This window comes from Bufo bufo, chromosome 3, assembly GCF_905171765.1.
Source record: "Bufo bufo chromosome 3, aBufBuf1.1, whole genome shotgun sequence".
NCBI lineage: Eukaryota > Metazoa > Chordata > Amphibia > Anura > Bufonidae > Bufo > Bufo bufo.
Window position 1 is genome coordinate 638,900,603 of NC_053391.1, and position 16,277 is coordinate 638,916,879.

At 41.6% G+C, this 16,277-nt stretch overlaps 1 protein-coding gene across 2 annotated transcripts in view; it reads right to left on the minus strand.

Moving 5' to 3' along the window:
- The window catches only part of NUP58 (nucleoporin 58), a 72,472-nt gene that overhangs the window by 12,608 nt on the left and 43,587 nt on the right, over positions 1-16,277 (minus strand). For both annotated transcript variants that reach the window (XM_040426190.1, XM_040426189.1), the window contains exon 12: positions 12,353-12,554. In XM_040426190.1, coding sequence (XP_040282124.1) covers positions 12,353-12,554 — 202 coding nt within the window. The remainder of the gene's footprint in view (positions 1-12,352; positions 12,555-16,277) is intronic.

The window sequence follows — 16,277 nt, forward strand, 5'->3', positions numbered from 1 at the left end:
CTACAAAAGATATCAATGATGCGATCCTGCCATAAGTCACCAGACTGAGCAGCCTAACAGTAGAGATCAGCGCTGTAAGATGAGTGCAGGCGATGGCATGTAACCCATCCTATCCATCCACACCTATGGGTTGCTGGCAGCCAGTTTCAATAAATCCTGGGGAACACAAAGCAGGGAGTTACCGATTCTGAAACAACCAACCTTTCTCAAAGAAAATTCCTTATGAGCCATAAGTGCTGCGTTAGACGTCCACCTCTAAAGACTTTTATAGCCGGCCTATAATGGGTGTAAACGGTCATGAGCTGTTGCCTTCAAAGGCTTTTTATTTTACAACCTATTTTACACTATACAACTTGCACTGCAATCCTCCTGAACGTCAATGTACTTTTAGTAAATAACGGCTTGAAGCCAATCCTCTCCGACTACACAATTTAGCGGCTTCCTCTAAATGCCGATCGGCATCTAGCCCATCACATGACCTCACATTAATAGCTGAGCAAGTGTCAATGTGATTGGTGTAAATCATGACTGAACAAGTCCACAGACTCCGTTTATATACGGCAGTGCACAGTCCCTACAGACCTATAAGCAATCCCTATGCCGCCTCCATGAAGCACCATCCAACACTATGCTCTAGTATACACCCACACACCGAAAATGAAATTGTGTGTGTCCAAGATAGAAAAATTACACTGAGCCCCGGTGAGGACAGAGACTGATGTTAGTGTTGATCATGGTGAATAAAAATTAGCCCATTTTCGGTGCAAACAGTATTACCGATGCAATGAGGTGCTCGGAGCACCGTGGGGCTGCTTCCCCTCCTCCTATCTCTGTTGCCTCTCCCTCTCCTAATGAGTCTGACATGGCGAGGCATCAACACTACTCTGATGACTGACCCTGACATCAGTGATCGCCCCTACTCTGAGATGCACATGCACCAATGGTACCAACACCAGCGCATGTCAGAAGTTTCAATCTCATTGCGAGGGAGAGTGGCTACAGGGAGGGGTGGAGGGAAGCAGCACTCCATGGGGTAAGACCAGCCCCTGGGTTCTCCGAGCGCCTCAATTACGTGTTAATAAAAATAAGAATTTCACTGCATCAGTAATACTGGTTGTAGAAAAAAAATAAAAATAAAATAAATGGGCTCATTTTAGTCACCATGATCAACCATACCAGGTTTAAAGGGGTTGTCTGGATATTTAATACTGATGACCTCTCCTCAGGAAAGGTCATCAATATTGGATCGGGGCGGGATAAGACTCCCGGCATCCCCCATTGATCAGCTCTTTGAGTGAGACAGCCTCCTTGCAGCTTACCAAGACCAGAGGTGTCTATCGTATAGCGGCTGTGCTTGGTATTGCAGCTCAGCCCTATACACTTGAATAGGACTGATCAGCGCTTACGCCATGTGGCCGATAAATGTGATATCAGTGCCGCAGCCTCTTCAAACAGCTGATGGGTGTGGGTGTTGCAAGTCGGACCCCTGCTTAATCGATATGGATGACCTATCCCGAGGACAGGATATCAATAATGAAATCTCGGACAGCCCCTTTAATAGGGTTGATCAAGGTGACAGATACCCTTTAAGACAATATGATGGATTCAACATAAAGGTGTCCATACACATTACATAGAAGTAGGCTGATGACAGAACACCTAATAAACGATGATTCCCCCGACACCACACACACATTTTAGTCCACATTGGCCGTACATTTCCACACCACTGTGCTGAGGAGGAAGCGGTTTTCTAGGAATGGTGTTCCCAGACCGCCAGCGACTGTCATCCAATAATTCTAAACCACTTCTTTCCAGGTAATGCCAGTCATTGGTCAGCAAAAACCATTGATGTAACAGGGAATGTGTCACCAGAAATTCATCTATCAGTTAAAAACGGATACAATATCTGCTTTTTTTTTTTCTAATCTGTTTTTATTTCCTGATTGCAGATGTTTTCAAAATCCTATTTCCTGAACATGATTATGGGGGCAGCCATCTTGCCTGAGACGTTTTTAACAGCATTTATAAAGCATTACTAAAATTGCTTTACGGCAGCCCTACGGTCCATAGACACACTGGTCTGGTGCTGACCCTATTCAATGCTATGGGAGAGTTTTCTAGGCCGCTCTGTGATCTGTGCAGAGGTCATTGTACAAGGAAAGAAGAGATGAGCTCTGACAATCACCTATTGTGAATGGTGGATCCTATATTATCTATACACAGAGGTGATATCATTATAGGCAGGATTAGAATGACAGATAAGCAGATAACTGCAGTACATTGATCTGTACAGTCCAAGAAGTGGCGTCTATTATTCGGCTTAGTGGCCAGTGCAAAAACTGCAGGATTTTATGGGTTTTTTGCTTAAATATAGATCTTGACATGGAAAATTAAAAACATTAAAAGATATGTTACCATTAAAAATGTGATTTAAATAATAGGTCATTTTCTGATGACACGTCCTTTAAATTTCACTCTACAATCAATTGTTTGGGTTGAAATTGTCAGTTTCATCGACTTTAGACTAATGTGTATGGGCAGCCCCAGTGTCGGTCACACTGATAAAGCCACCTGGCTATTTTATGCTCGGGACTAAGTGCAATTACACCAGGCCCTATTATATTCAATGGAGTCCGTCAAATACAGTCCGTCATCTGACATTTTAGAAATGATTAGCAGCAGGCAATGTGAACAGGCCCCAGGCTCAGAAGGGACAGGTCCGCTTTACAACTAGTCTTTGTGTAGGCACCGGAAGACAAAAACAGCCCTTAGAGATTTGCCATGCACATCGGGGATTAAAACTGCTATTCTAATATTTAAGGAATCACTTCAAACCTCAAGTAATAGTTACACAATGTAGATTGTAATTCCAGAATCAAAGTCTTACTGTACACGAATATAGCCTTATAACCAACCAGCAGCTTTGAGAAATATCAAACATCACATTTTTGGGTTAAAGGGCTTCTGTCACCCCACTAAACTTTTTTTTGGGGGGGTACTTATAATCCCTATACTGCGATATATCTATACATTATGTTATTAATCATTTTCGTTTAGTAGATAATGCAAAAAACATACTTTTATAATATGCAAATTACCGCAAAAAAACGCCACCTCCTCCTGTTGATTGACAGGGCCAGCAGCAATCTCCTCCTCCTGCTGGCTATGTCCGGATTTCAAAAATCGCGCGCCTGTCTTGATTCGGTGCAGGCGCTCTGAGAGAAGGACGCTCGCCTCCTCAGAACTCCCTCAGTGCGCCTGCGCCGATGACGTCTTCTCTTTCGGTGACGTCATCGGCGCACTGAGTGAGTGCTGAGGAGACGAGCCTCCTTCTCTCAGAGAGCCTGCGCCGAATCCAGACAGGCGCGCGATTTTTGAAATGCAGACAGGGCCAGCGGGAGGAGGAGATCGCGGCTGGCCCTGTCAATCAACAGGAGGAGGGGGCGGTTGTTTGCGGCTGCTACCAGCAAGTAGCCGCCCTACTTGCTGGTAGACAGGTAATTTGCATATTATAAAAGTATGTTTTTTGCATTATCTACTGAACAAAAATGATTAATAACATAATGTATGGATATATCGCAGGATAGGGATTATAAGTACCAAAAAAAAAAAAAAAGTTTAGTGGGGTGACAGAAGCCCTTTAAGTACACTCCCAGTGTTCTCCAGCCAACAACCTGTTAAGTCAGTTTAATAATAAAACAATCTTTCAAATAATAATATAAGCCAAAGCTTGCAAAACAAACATAAAAAAATAAAATCGTGTACCTTAACAAAAAGGAGAATAAATACTAATTACTAAGAGCATTCACGAGCTACAATCATTAGAAAAATTAAAAAACAATCCTTTATAAAATGGCCCATAAGGGAATATTATGGTCACAAAGTGGGGTCCCGTCAGCCTTACAGCATTTACGAGTCGACTGGTCATAAAAGCGGATGGTGTGGTCAACTGTTACCTTAAAGGGGTTGTCTGATACTAGAAAAAAAAGCTTTGCCTTTTCTGGCTTCCGATATTGTAACTTACTTTCCATTCAAATGAATGAGGCTTAGCCACAATACCAATAACAAAAGAAAGAAAAAAAGATGACGTAGAAGTCGTTCTATAGATATACTGGGTTCACGCCTAAGGCATTAGCTGCAATACCAGACACAGCCTATAGATAGGGGTGGCACTGTTTCTTGGAGAAAAAAAAAAAAAAAAAAGGGAACCCATTTAAGAATTATCATCTTATAGACTTAGATGACATTCAGATGTGGTAGAATAGCTACACCCCATCCACACTTAAGGAGGGGGGGGGGGGGTGTAAAAAAAAAAAAAATATCTGCAGAAATATGAGGATGCTGTGTACTTTTATAAAACTAGTGTGAAAAATCTTTTAAATATTGAAAGGTTTTTTTTCAGGATTATGGCCAATTTTTATAAGCGTGTAGTAACCTATGAAAAAATAAATATAGATAGAGATATATATATATACTGTATATATCTATATCACAATACCTGCTCCCCGACGCTCTGTTTTGCAATCTTTAGGTCCACGACTTGTTTACTACTGCAGCCAATGACTGTCCTCAGAGTTGATGTGTCCCCACGCAGCATATCACTAAAGGGTTACGTGCCACTTGGGGACATGTCCTCGATAAGGCCTGTCACTGGCTGCAGCGGCGCACATGACCACCATCCAGAAGTAAAGCTGGGAACCAGAAGTAGCAGGGCAGTAAGATTGTATATTTTTTTTTATTCGGTACCATATACTACTGCAGCTAATTAAAACTGGCCATAATCCTGGAAAAGCCTTTTTAGGATCTATGCACCCTGAAGATTTGACCTACATTATTCTGTTAAGACATTTTTATGGTTAGGTCTCTATATGTTATCGGTGACAAGATGGACAGTGGTTCATTCGAGTTTGGTCTGTGTGTCCATTTTATGGTCTCCATGTAACATCTGTATTTCAAAGACACCGATAGGCTGAAAATTGGTTCACAGAGCATCTCACCAATGGTCCTTGAAGATCAAAGACAGAACACGGATGGGATGGACATTGTTTTCACTGATCCACAGACTATAATATGCATGAGGGATCTATAATCAAGGACAAAACAGGGCATATTCCACGGTCTATGGAAAACCATTGAGTGAATACACACATTGAAGTCAATGGATACACTAGTGGTCCGTGGATACCACAGACAGCAAACATCCCCAATTTACTGACGTGTGAAAGACCTAACAGGTTTAGATTTCATTTTTCTGCAAATGCCATAACAAATCGGTCTAAATTAAAAAAATAAAAATAAAATCTGCACTCATTTAAAGAGAACCTGTCACCACAAAATGCAGTGCAATCTGCCGACAGCATGTTATAGATCAGGAGGAGCTGAGCAGATTGATATATTGTTTTATGGGAAAATACTCACTATAACTTCTAATTTATACAGTTATATCTCTGCTGTTTATGACTTCATTATACACAGGGGAGGTATTATCAGTGATTGATAGCATTCCCTGTGTAAGTGTATATACAGAGATAGCTGTCAGTTATTGATAGCTGTACACAGGCGAGGTATTATCAGTGATTGATAGCATTCCCTGTGTAAGTGTGTATACAGAGATAGCTGTCAGTTATTGATATCTGTACACGGGGAGGTGTTATCAGTGATTGATAGCATTCCCTGTGTAAGTGTGTATACAGAGATAGCTGTCAGTTATTGATAGCTGTACACAGGCGAGGTGTTATCAGTGATTGATAGCATTCCCTGTGTAAGTGTGTATACAGAGATAGCTGTCAGTTATTGATATCTGTACACGGGGAGGTGTTATCAGTGATTGATAGCGTTCTCTGTGTAAGTGTGTATACAGAGATAGCTGTCAGTTATTGATAGCTGTACACAGGCGAGGTATTATCAGTGATTGATAGCATTCCCTGTGTAAGTGTGTATACAGAGATAGCTGTCAGTTATTGATATCTGTACACGGGGAGGTGTTATCAGTGATTGATAGCATTCCCTGTGTAAGTGTATATACAGAGATAGCTGTCAGTTATTGATAGCTGTACACAGGCGAGGTATTATCAGTGATTGATAGCATTCCCTGTGTAAGTGTGTATACAGAGATAGCTGTCAGTTATTGATATCTGTACACAGGGGAGGTATTATCAGTGATTGATAGCATTCTCTGTATAAGTGTGTATACAGAGATAGCCGTCAGGTATTGATATCTGTACACGGGGAGGTGTTATCAGTGATTGATCGCATTCTCTATATTACCAGTCATGATTGATAATAAAGCAGTCAGCAATTTCTTTCACTACTTTAAAGGGGTTTTCCAGAATTTTGCCACTGATGGTCTATCCTCAGGATAAGGCCTCAATACCATAATGGAGGCCCTCCACTGTGCAGTGGATGGAGCTCGTACTTCAGAGCTTCTCCCAATTCACGCGAAGCAGTGCTGCAGTAACTGGCTCTGTGCACTACACAATGGAGGGCAGTGTAATCCCAATGCCAACTTCTGGCACTGGAGCTACAATAGAACAACTGATCAGCAGGCATATGATACTGATAGCCTAATCCTGGACAACCCTTTTAAATGTTACTAACGTAAGAGGGTGACAATTTTTTCAATTTAGCTAGAGTTAAAAAAAATATAAGTATGTAAAACACAAAATAAAAAAAGTCCAAAATGAGACAGTTTGGCTGCCTACAGTGGGTGAGTGATTTATAAAAAGTTAACACTGTTGTAATATTTTACAGCCCAAACATGTTGTTAACAAGAGTTCAGGATCAAACTGGTAAGCATTTTCTGAAATGTATTGGTTTTATCGGTATGTGTTACATGAGTAAGTGCTAATTAAAGTATGTGTGTAAAATAGATGTATAAAATACTATACACACAGTCACACACAAGTTTACATAAAAATATAAATCGTACTTCAAACGTAAATTTTAGTGATACCAATTCTGCAGCACCATAACTTATCTGCATTTGTAATGCACCATAAAATATATACAACGTTTATTGCCTTTACTCAGTACAATAAATTAAGCACTTCAGCAAATGGCAAGAAGGGCATCTACCGGTGAACTTGTACCACATTACACAAACAAAAAAATAAATAAAATAAAAAATATATGAGTATTTAAAGCATACCTCCAGATCCAGTTAAAAACCTCAGAAAAAAATATAGCAAATTCAAGTTTTTATCTAAAATAAAAAATAAGTGCTTATCCCATTCAGGAGATTTGAATTACTACAGCCCTTTACTTTCTCCCTGCTGATGCCGACTGATTCATGGTGAGAGATAACTAGTGACTGGCTCATGCAGCTTTATATGTACTCCACTATTTTGTTAAGATGATTGGACCATTGTACAACCAACGCAAGCACTTTTTATACCTTTTGTACCTTGCCTACTTCAGATTGCAAGCGGGGCCCTTACGCCTCTCGTTTCAATTGTAGACTTGTTAGTCTAAAGTCTGATTTTGTTAGTACATGAACCCTACGGAATATGTTGGTACTGTATAAATATTGTTACATTATTATTACTACTACTACTACTACTACTACTGGTAGATAGATCAAAAGAGATATGGCTTAAAAAAATTTAGCCCCTCAGAAAGACAAACTGTGTGTGTTTGTGTGTGTGTGTGTATGTAGAGGGAAATTACTAGTTAAAGAAGTCCTGTGATTACAGCAGCATCTGCACTGATTCAACCAGTGTGGAGAAGTATACAAAGAAGGGAGAGATTGTCCAGATTAATGCGAGATAGCAGGCTTGTGTACATAGTGACCAGGGAACGTCACTGTAGCTGTAAAATTTGAGACAGTCAAGATGAAGGAAGGGTCTACAACACAAATGGTTGAGGTTTGAAGGAAAAGGCTCTACAAAAAAGGTAATGTGCATGAGGAGCACTGACTTTTTCCTCACTGGAGGTAGACTTCAAATAAAATAATGGTTCTTGTAGTGCTTCTAACACAACATTAATGTATAACTTATATAACTTATTAAATAACATGAGGAAATAATGGCTGCCAAAAATGTCAACTCGTAAAAAAGCAACCATGATTAAAAAAGCAGTTACAGGAGTTTAACCATTAATCACATTTAACATGTATCCACAAGAGGGTGATAAATGTATGATCGTTCGAGGTCTGAGCGCTGGAACCCCACCAAATCACAAGAACAGGGGTCCCGAAGTCCCCAGTCTGAATGGAGTTGCGGTGCACACAGACGCATGACTACCATTCCATTCACTTCTATAAAACTGCTGAGTACAAACCTCGGTCATCTCCGCAGTCCCAGAGATGTGAATGGGGCAGTGGTCACGTACATGCACAACTGCTCCAACAGCCCAGGTGACAATTTCTTATGGATAGAGACGTTGTTAATGGGTAAACCCCTTTAAAAGGCATTGTCAGAAGATTTGTACCTATGACACTGGCTGACCTGTTACATGTGCGCTTGGCAGCTGAAGACATCTGTGTCGGTCCCATGTTTATATGTGCCGGTATGGCAGAGTAAAATGATAGTTTAATATATGCAAATGAGCCTCTAGGAGCAACGAGGGTGTTGCCATTACACCTAGAGGCTCCGCTTTCTCTGAAACTGCCACAACCTCTGCACTCTGACTTTACAAGACGTCAGGGCCAAAAGTGATGACATTTCCACTGCCTGGCCCTGTCAAAATGCACAGGTTGTGGTAGTTGCAAAGAGAGCAGAGCCTCTAGGTGTAATGACAACGCCCCCGTTGCTCCTAGAGGCTCATTTGCATATAGTAAAACATAATTTTTCTCAGCAATGCGGGCACATGTGAACATGGGACCAACACGGATGCCTTCAGCTGCCAAGGACACATGGAACAGGTTAGCCAGTGTCATAGGTAAAAAACTGCTGACAGATGCTCTTTAAATATTGGTCTAAGTCAGCATGGAAATAGGAATCCAAACTATGTAAACCACATTTAAATCACCACTGGAACCAAACACTGGCAGTAAATATGTATGCAGCATTAAAGGATTTCTTTAAAAAAGTAAATAAAATATGCATTCTGCACACCGTGGCCGCATAAGCTAGTCTTCACACACAAATCTTGCCTGGCGTCTACAGATATTTTAAAAAGGAATCATGAAAAGATAAAACTTGATTGCTAATTTGATGTTAATTACAATAACATAATGAAAAGAAGGGTTCATGCTGCTGACTGGTACTGGCAGCCATTCTGGACAGGCTACTGGATCAGACTACGTAGAAAGACCAATAGTAGCAACTTTCTGCAAAGGAATATGGCGGTTTTTGGCACTTTCAAGTATGGTCGTGGGCTGGCAATAAGAAGTCAATGGAAAACGGTCTGAACTTTAAGGGGTTGTCCAGACATACTTCCCGACCTTACACCCGCTACTGCTGGTTGGGTGAGATAACAGATGAGGCAACTGTCCAAGGCCCCGCCAGTATAGTGCGCGTTTTCTATTCTAATTAATGGGTCCTATGCACGATACTTGCTGGGCGTCAGATGGTTGACTTGGCAGCATGCAATAGGCATTCACAGCTTTTGATACAAGTTCAGGCAGGAAGAGCATGCTTGGACATCCTCTTTAAGGGGTAGTATAAAGCCAGGAAAAAAAAAAAAAAAAAGGCGCCACTTTAGTTCATGGCCTGTACCTTGTATTACATCCATGCCCTATTAAGGCAAAGTGAATACACTACATATATTAGGAGGGCTATCACCTATGGAAAAAATACAGCAACATGTCAGCATTACTAATACTCCGTGCAAAAAGTACTAAGGAACAGGTCCAAAAAGCATCCAAAGACCTGACTGGTAAAGCCTCATTCACACCACAGTGTTCCACGGGTAGCACACGTCCCCCTTCATTTTAACGTATGCATTTAGACATCAGTGCTATAGCACTGTCCGTGGGTCCGTGTTTTTAGCACGGATGCATGCTCTATTTTGTCCGTCACGCCCATTGTAGTCTATAGGTCCGTGAAAACCATGGATGCCAACCATGTTTCACGGATCATTAAGAGATGCTTTGAAAATTATTTTTCAGCTGTGCAGTGTCAGTGAAACACGGATGACATACAGAGAGCAAAAAAGCGGACACGCAGATCCTTCACGAATGCATCACTGACCACCTTCTCACGGATTTGAGCACGGACACCAACGTGTGAATGAGGCTTTACTCTGAGGGAAAGGTATAGAAAAGATAATGCAGATTTCTTTTTCTTTTTTTAGCAGCAAGTTCTACAATCTCCCAACTCTCTAAAGCAGGGATGCTCAACCTGCAGCCCTCCAGCTGTTGTAAAACTACAACTCCCACCATGCCCTGCTGTAGACTGATAGCTGTAGACTGTAAGAGCATGCTGGGAGTTGTAGTTTTGCAGCAGCTGGAGAGCCCCAGGTTGGGCATCCCTGCTCTAAAGTGCTCCATAAACTGGAAGGAAAGAAGCGATTCGATATGGGAAAACTGATGAGCAAGGGGGATTTACACTCCGCTCTCTTTCAGTCTGTTAAAGCGAGAGAAAAAGACTGAGGAAAGGAGCGGAGTAATAAAGGTCACAGTAACTGAAGCCATGATTTGTCATATAATAGAGAGATATACCCCACGGCTGCTAAGTGAACTTTTGGCTATTAACACAACCCCAAATTATCTGGCAATATAACAAGCTTTATAGTGGTCGGAGCTCGGTTTATCAGACACAGAGCTCGAGAGAGAGCGAGATCTTGCTTCTAAAAAAAAAAAAAAATGAAAAAAAAAATAAATAAAAACTACCGACTGCTTACTTTAGTACATAAATATATACATATATATTAAGAATTGACAATCGTGTAATTAAATCCTGAGCAACTCAATGTCCCAAATGAATCCCTTTGTAGTAAATAGCTGCAATATTTTGCTCGCTTTTACTAATGTAAGAAAGCAATGCATTGGGTAAGGTAGTGCTTCAAGGGGTTGGCTCATCTGAGACACTGATGGCATCTCGCTAGGATCCATGTCAGATAAGAGTGGGTCCCACCTCTGGGATCCACTCTTACCTCCATAACAGATCCCGGAAGTGAAGGCGAGCACACAGCGGATAAGACTGCACTCCATTCTTCCCTATAGGACTTCCAAAAATAGCAGAGCGAGCGTGTTCAGCTGTTTTCGGAAGTCCCAGAGGGCGGACACGTAGGCACAGCTCCTCACTGATCACTTTGGGGGCCCAGCTCTGGAGATAGGACTGACCCCTGACAATGATGGCGTATGCCACTGATATATGAGATGGGCCACCCCCTTTAACTGTTTTTTATTTTTAAGCAATGATTTAACAAGCAACACTTCTAAGGCAAAACGTATGCCAACTGATGGCATTAGTAAGACTGATCAGGATCCTGATCAGTCTTAAAAATGCCTGATCAGTCGAAAAAATGCATTGAAATACCGGATCCGTCTTTCCGGTGCCATCCGGCAATAACTGATCCGGCATTTATTTTTTTCACCTTTTTTTCAGTCTGCGCATGCGCAGACCGGAAGGACGGCTCCGGCATTCCGGTATTCTGAATGCCGGATCCGGCACGAATACATTCCTATGGGAAAGAATGCTGGATACGGCATTCAGGCAAGTCTTCAGTTTTTTTCGCCGGAGATAAAACCGTAGCATGCTGCGGTTTTCTCTTTTGCCTGATCAGTCAAAACGACTGAACTGAAGACATCCTGATGCAAACTGAACGGATTACTCTCCATTCAGAATGCATGGGGATATGCCTGATCAGTTCTTTTCCGGTATAGAGCCCCTAGGACGGAACTCTATGCCGGAAAAGAAAAACGCAAGTGTGAAAGTACCCTAAGGAGGTGATTATTGATCAATCTTTTGAAAAAAAAAAAAAAAAAAAAACACATAAAAAGAGCCCATGTAGCTTAGGCTTAAAGCAGTAGTCATGTAAAAATGGCAAGATGCGTTTTACCTTCGTGCTTTAAATATAAATTACATTCTGAGATGAAGTTGTTTGAGACTAGTTCTCCATTGCATCCACAAGGCCACAATTACTTCAGGTCAGAAGGTTTTTACAGCATAGGCATATAAGAGTCTCTTCAAGTATAACAATTCAACTACGGCTGAGACCCAAAGATCCCTAAGGACAAGCAAACAGTACTGAGTACTAAACGGAGCTCGGCTCACTCCAGGAGAAAGTGAAGTCACATAGTAGACGACTAAGGTAGAATTATTGCCAAGGCTGACCTGCCTATTCTAGAAGCTCTACGGAGTAGAAAAAAAAGGAAAGAAAACACTTTGCCTGCAGTTAGACCGGGCACAGAGAGAAGTTTACCCAGCACAGTTGTAAAGTATCTAGAACTTGAATGCATTCAGACCTGTAGCAGGCTGCTGCTGCTGGGTCAGGGTGGCAGCCATTGCGACGGCGGCCGCATTTGGGATGTTGCCGAAAGGCGTCGGTCCAGTGGTAACGCGGGGAGCGCTCTGCCATTTCTTCACTTCGGCCCTCCTAGCTTCAAAGACATCGGTGGGGTCGCCCAAGAAGGCTTTTCGGTAACCAAGGTACTGTTCTTTGAGCATCTGAGGGAAAGCCATTTTAGTTTGAAACAGTAAAGTCCAGAATTCAACTAGAACAAATAAAGTGGACGGTGGATAGTGAGACACGTCTCAAACCCCCTCCAAAAATATAAATAAATCTGAGGCTGTAATTCATGAAAAAAAGAGTTACGTACCAGAAGCAAAGGCCAGAAGTCACTTAACATTTCAGATAACGTCTCTGGGTAACGTTCGGGGCCCATACACGTTACTCAACCAAATGCAAATTCAAAAATTGTATAGAGCCGAAAAGGCCTCTGGGGGTAAGGCATCTCTGGACGCCTCCATTTTTAAAAGGTTATTTTTCTATCAGACTGCTACAGAATGCAACAGGAAAAAAGGAGTGGCATAATTCCTTGAATCCACCATGACGGCTACAGATGAGATTGACCCCTTGACCAATGTAGGGGCAGGAATTTATTCCATCTTGAACCGCTGTAATGGATAGGACTTTTTTTTCCGCTAGAGATCTCAAACTTTGGGACCTTGTACCCCCCTGATGTTTTAAATAGGCGACCGCTCTTGTATTGTCTGAGAATATTTTTAGATGTTTTTTGCTTAGAAGATCTTGAGTCTCCCAGACCGCTCACAACTCTGTAATTTGAGGATCTGTTTTTTTTTATCTTTTCTGACCACCTTCCCTGCCAGGTTGGAGGCTACTTTTGCTCCCCACACTGCTTGCATCTGTCACAATCTGTATTTCTGGGTCTTTCAGTCAGATGATGCCCTTTGATAGATTTATCTTTTTCTTCCACTAATTTAGATCCAACTTTACTGGGTATGGAATGACTATCTTTCTGTCTAGGGACGACTGTTTTTTGTTCCAACTCCCTAGGATCCAGGTTTGCACATTTCTAGTGTGAGCCGGACACCAAGCTACAGCTGGTATGCAGGATGTCATAAGACCTAGAATTCTTATAGCCATTCTGGTAGAGCACCGGTTTAGAGATTGGAAGTTTTCCATCTTTGCTATGATAGCTTCTATCTTTTCCTGTGGGAGAGATGATGTTTGGGATACAGAGTCCAACATTACTCCCAGAAACTTTCTGTTGGATGACTTTTTTATGTTTATTAGCCAGCCTAAGTCCGATACCCTTTGCAAAAAATAGTCTGACTGCTTCTGTTTCTGAACTTCCTACTATTAGGATATCGTATGGGAAGATTAATAGTCCTTCCTGTCTGAGAGGGGATATCATCTCGACTACCAACTTTGTGAAGATTCTTGGCGCTGAGGAAATACCAAATGGAAGAGCGGAGAATTGGAAATGATGCAATATGCCCTCGGGGTCTTTTAGTACAAATCTGAGATACTTTTGTGAGGCATCTTTCAGATCGATAGATGTCATGTAGGCTCCCTTTTTGATTAAAAATTGATTCCATCTTGAACTTTCTGTACATTATCGATTTGTTTAGATCCTTTAAATTTACGATGTTACGGAAAGATCCATCTGGTTTTTGGACTAGAAATAGCCTTCAATAGAAACCTTTCCCTTTTTCGGGTAAATTTTTTACTACGCCTGATTTTTTTTTTAACTCTAGAACGCCCTGCCATATCTTTGATAGAATAGTGGAACTGTGGGAAGTGGTCTGAAATCTTCTTGGGGGAGTTGAGGGAAATTCTATTTTATAACAGTTTCTCACGATGTCTAAAGCCCAAGGATTTGATGTTACAGATTCCCACTGAGTCAGAAAATCTCTCAACCTCCCTCCTACTCTGGCGTCATTGTTTTTCATTCTGCTTATTTTGGGGATTAAGGAGGAATCCCCTCCTTTGTCCCCCTTCTGATAGGTCCAGCGCCCTGTATTTCCTTTTCCCCTATAGGGTCTGGATTGCTAATTGAATACACAAAAGTGTTTCCTTTTACTCTCTTCCGGAAACCTTTTTTTTTTTTAATCGGCCGCTTTCTCGAAGATTTTATCTAGTACAGGGTTGAAGACATTCTCCAGAGAAAGCAATGGAGCACAACTTCGCTTTGGAGGTCCTGTCGCCCCCCAGGATTTCATCCATAGCGCTCGTCTAGCTGAATTTGAAAGGGCCGCATCTTTGGCAGCAAATCTGACTGATTCCGCAGAGGCATCTGCTAGAAACGCAGTGGCGGACCTAAGAAGGGGAATAGAGTGCAAAATTTCCTCCCTAGGGGTTTTATTTTTAATGTGATTTTCTTTTTTCTTTAACTCATCAAGCCAGAAATACATGGCCCTAGCCACAGAAATTGCCGCAATATTTGTCTTTACCCCAAACATGGAGGCTTTTCAGCATTTTCTCAAAAGGGCATCTGCCTTTCGTTCCACTGGGTCGCGTAACTGCGATGAATCCTCGAATGGCAGGGAAGTTTTCTTTACAACTTTTGCCACCTGTATATCAATTTTTGGGGTCTCATTAAAGGTCTTAGTTTCAGACAGATCAAAGAGTAGTCTATTTCTAAATTCCTTAGAGACACCCAATCTCTTTTCGTCCTGTACCGATCGTGGTTTTCAGATGTCTTCAATACCCATGGTTGCCCTTAGTAGTTCCTCCATTTCATCTGAGGAAAAATAAAAATAAAAACTTTTTATCGTCTCCGACTATTTCACCCTCTGACAACTGATCATCAATATCAGGTCTAGAGGTGGATGCCTCTTCATCCATGTCCTCTGCATCAGAGGAGGATGGACTAGATAACCTTGGAGGCATAGGAGGAACCAGCGTAAGGGAGGCCAGGGAGGATTTAATTTCATTCTGAATCATGGACTTTACTTCCATAAGGATAGATGGTTGCTCTTCTTTTAACAGATCACTAATGCAAGATTTGCATAGTTTTTTTGTAACTTTCTGGGAGTTTCTTAGCACAAGTGGCACATTTAATATACAGGGTGGGCCATTTATATGGATACACCTTAATAAAATGGGAATGGTTGGTGATATTAACTTCCTGTTTGTGGCACATTAGTATATGTGAGGGGGGAAACTTTTCAAGATGGGTGGTGACCATGGCGGCCATTTTGAAGTCGGCCATTTTGAATCCAACTTTTGTTTTTTCAATAGGAAGAGGGTCATGTGACACAAACTTATTGGGAATTTCACACGAAAAACAATGGTGTGCTTGGTTTTAACGTAACTTTATTCTTTCATGAATTATTTACAAGTTTCTGACCACTTATAAAATGTGTTTAATGTGCTGCCCATTGTGTTGGATTGTCAATGCAACCCTCTTCTCCCACTCTTCACACACTGATAGCAACACCGCAGGAGAAATGCTAGCACAGGCTTCCAGTATCCGTAGTTTCAGGTGATGCACATCTCGTATCATCTGAAGGCAATCGTCCATGATGTGAAGGTACGAGATGTGCAGCACCTGAAACTACGGATACTGGAAGCCTGTGCTAGCATTTCTCCTGCGGTGTTGCTATCAGTGTGTGAAGAGTGGGAGAAGAGGGTTGCATTGACAATCCAACACAATGGGCAGCACATTGAACACATTTTATAAGTCGTCAGAAACTTGTAAATAACTCATGAAGGAATAAAGTTACGTTAAAACCAAGCACACCATTGTTTTTCGTGTGAAATTCCTAATAAGTTTGATGTGTCACATGACCCTCTTCCTATTGAAAAAACTAAAGTTGGATTCAAAATGGCCGACTTCAAAATGGCCGACTTCAAAATGGCCGCCATGGTCACCACCCATCTTGAAAAGTTTCCCCCCTCACATATACTAATGTGCCACAAAC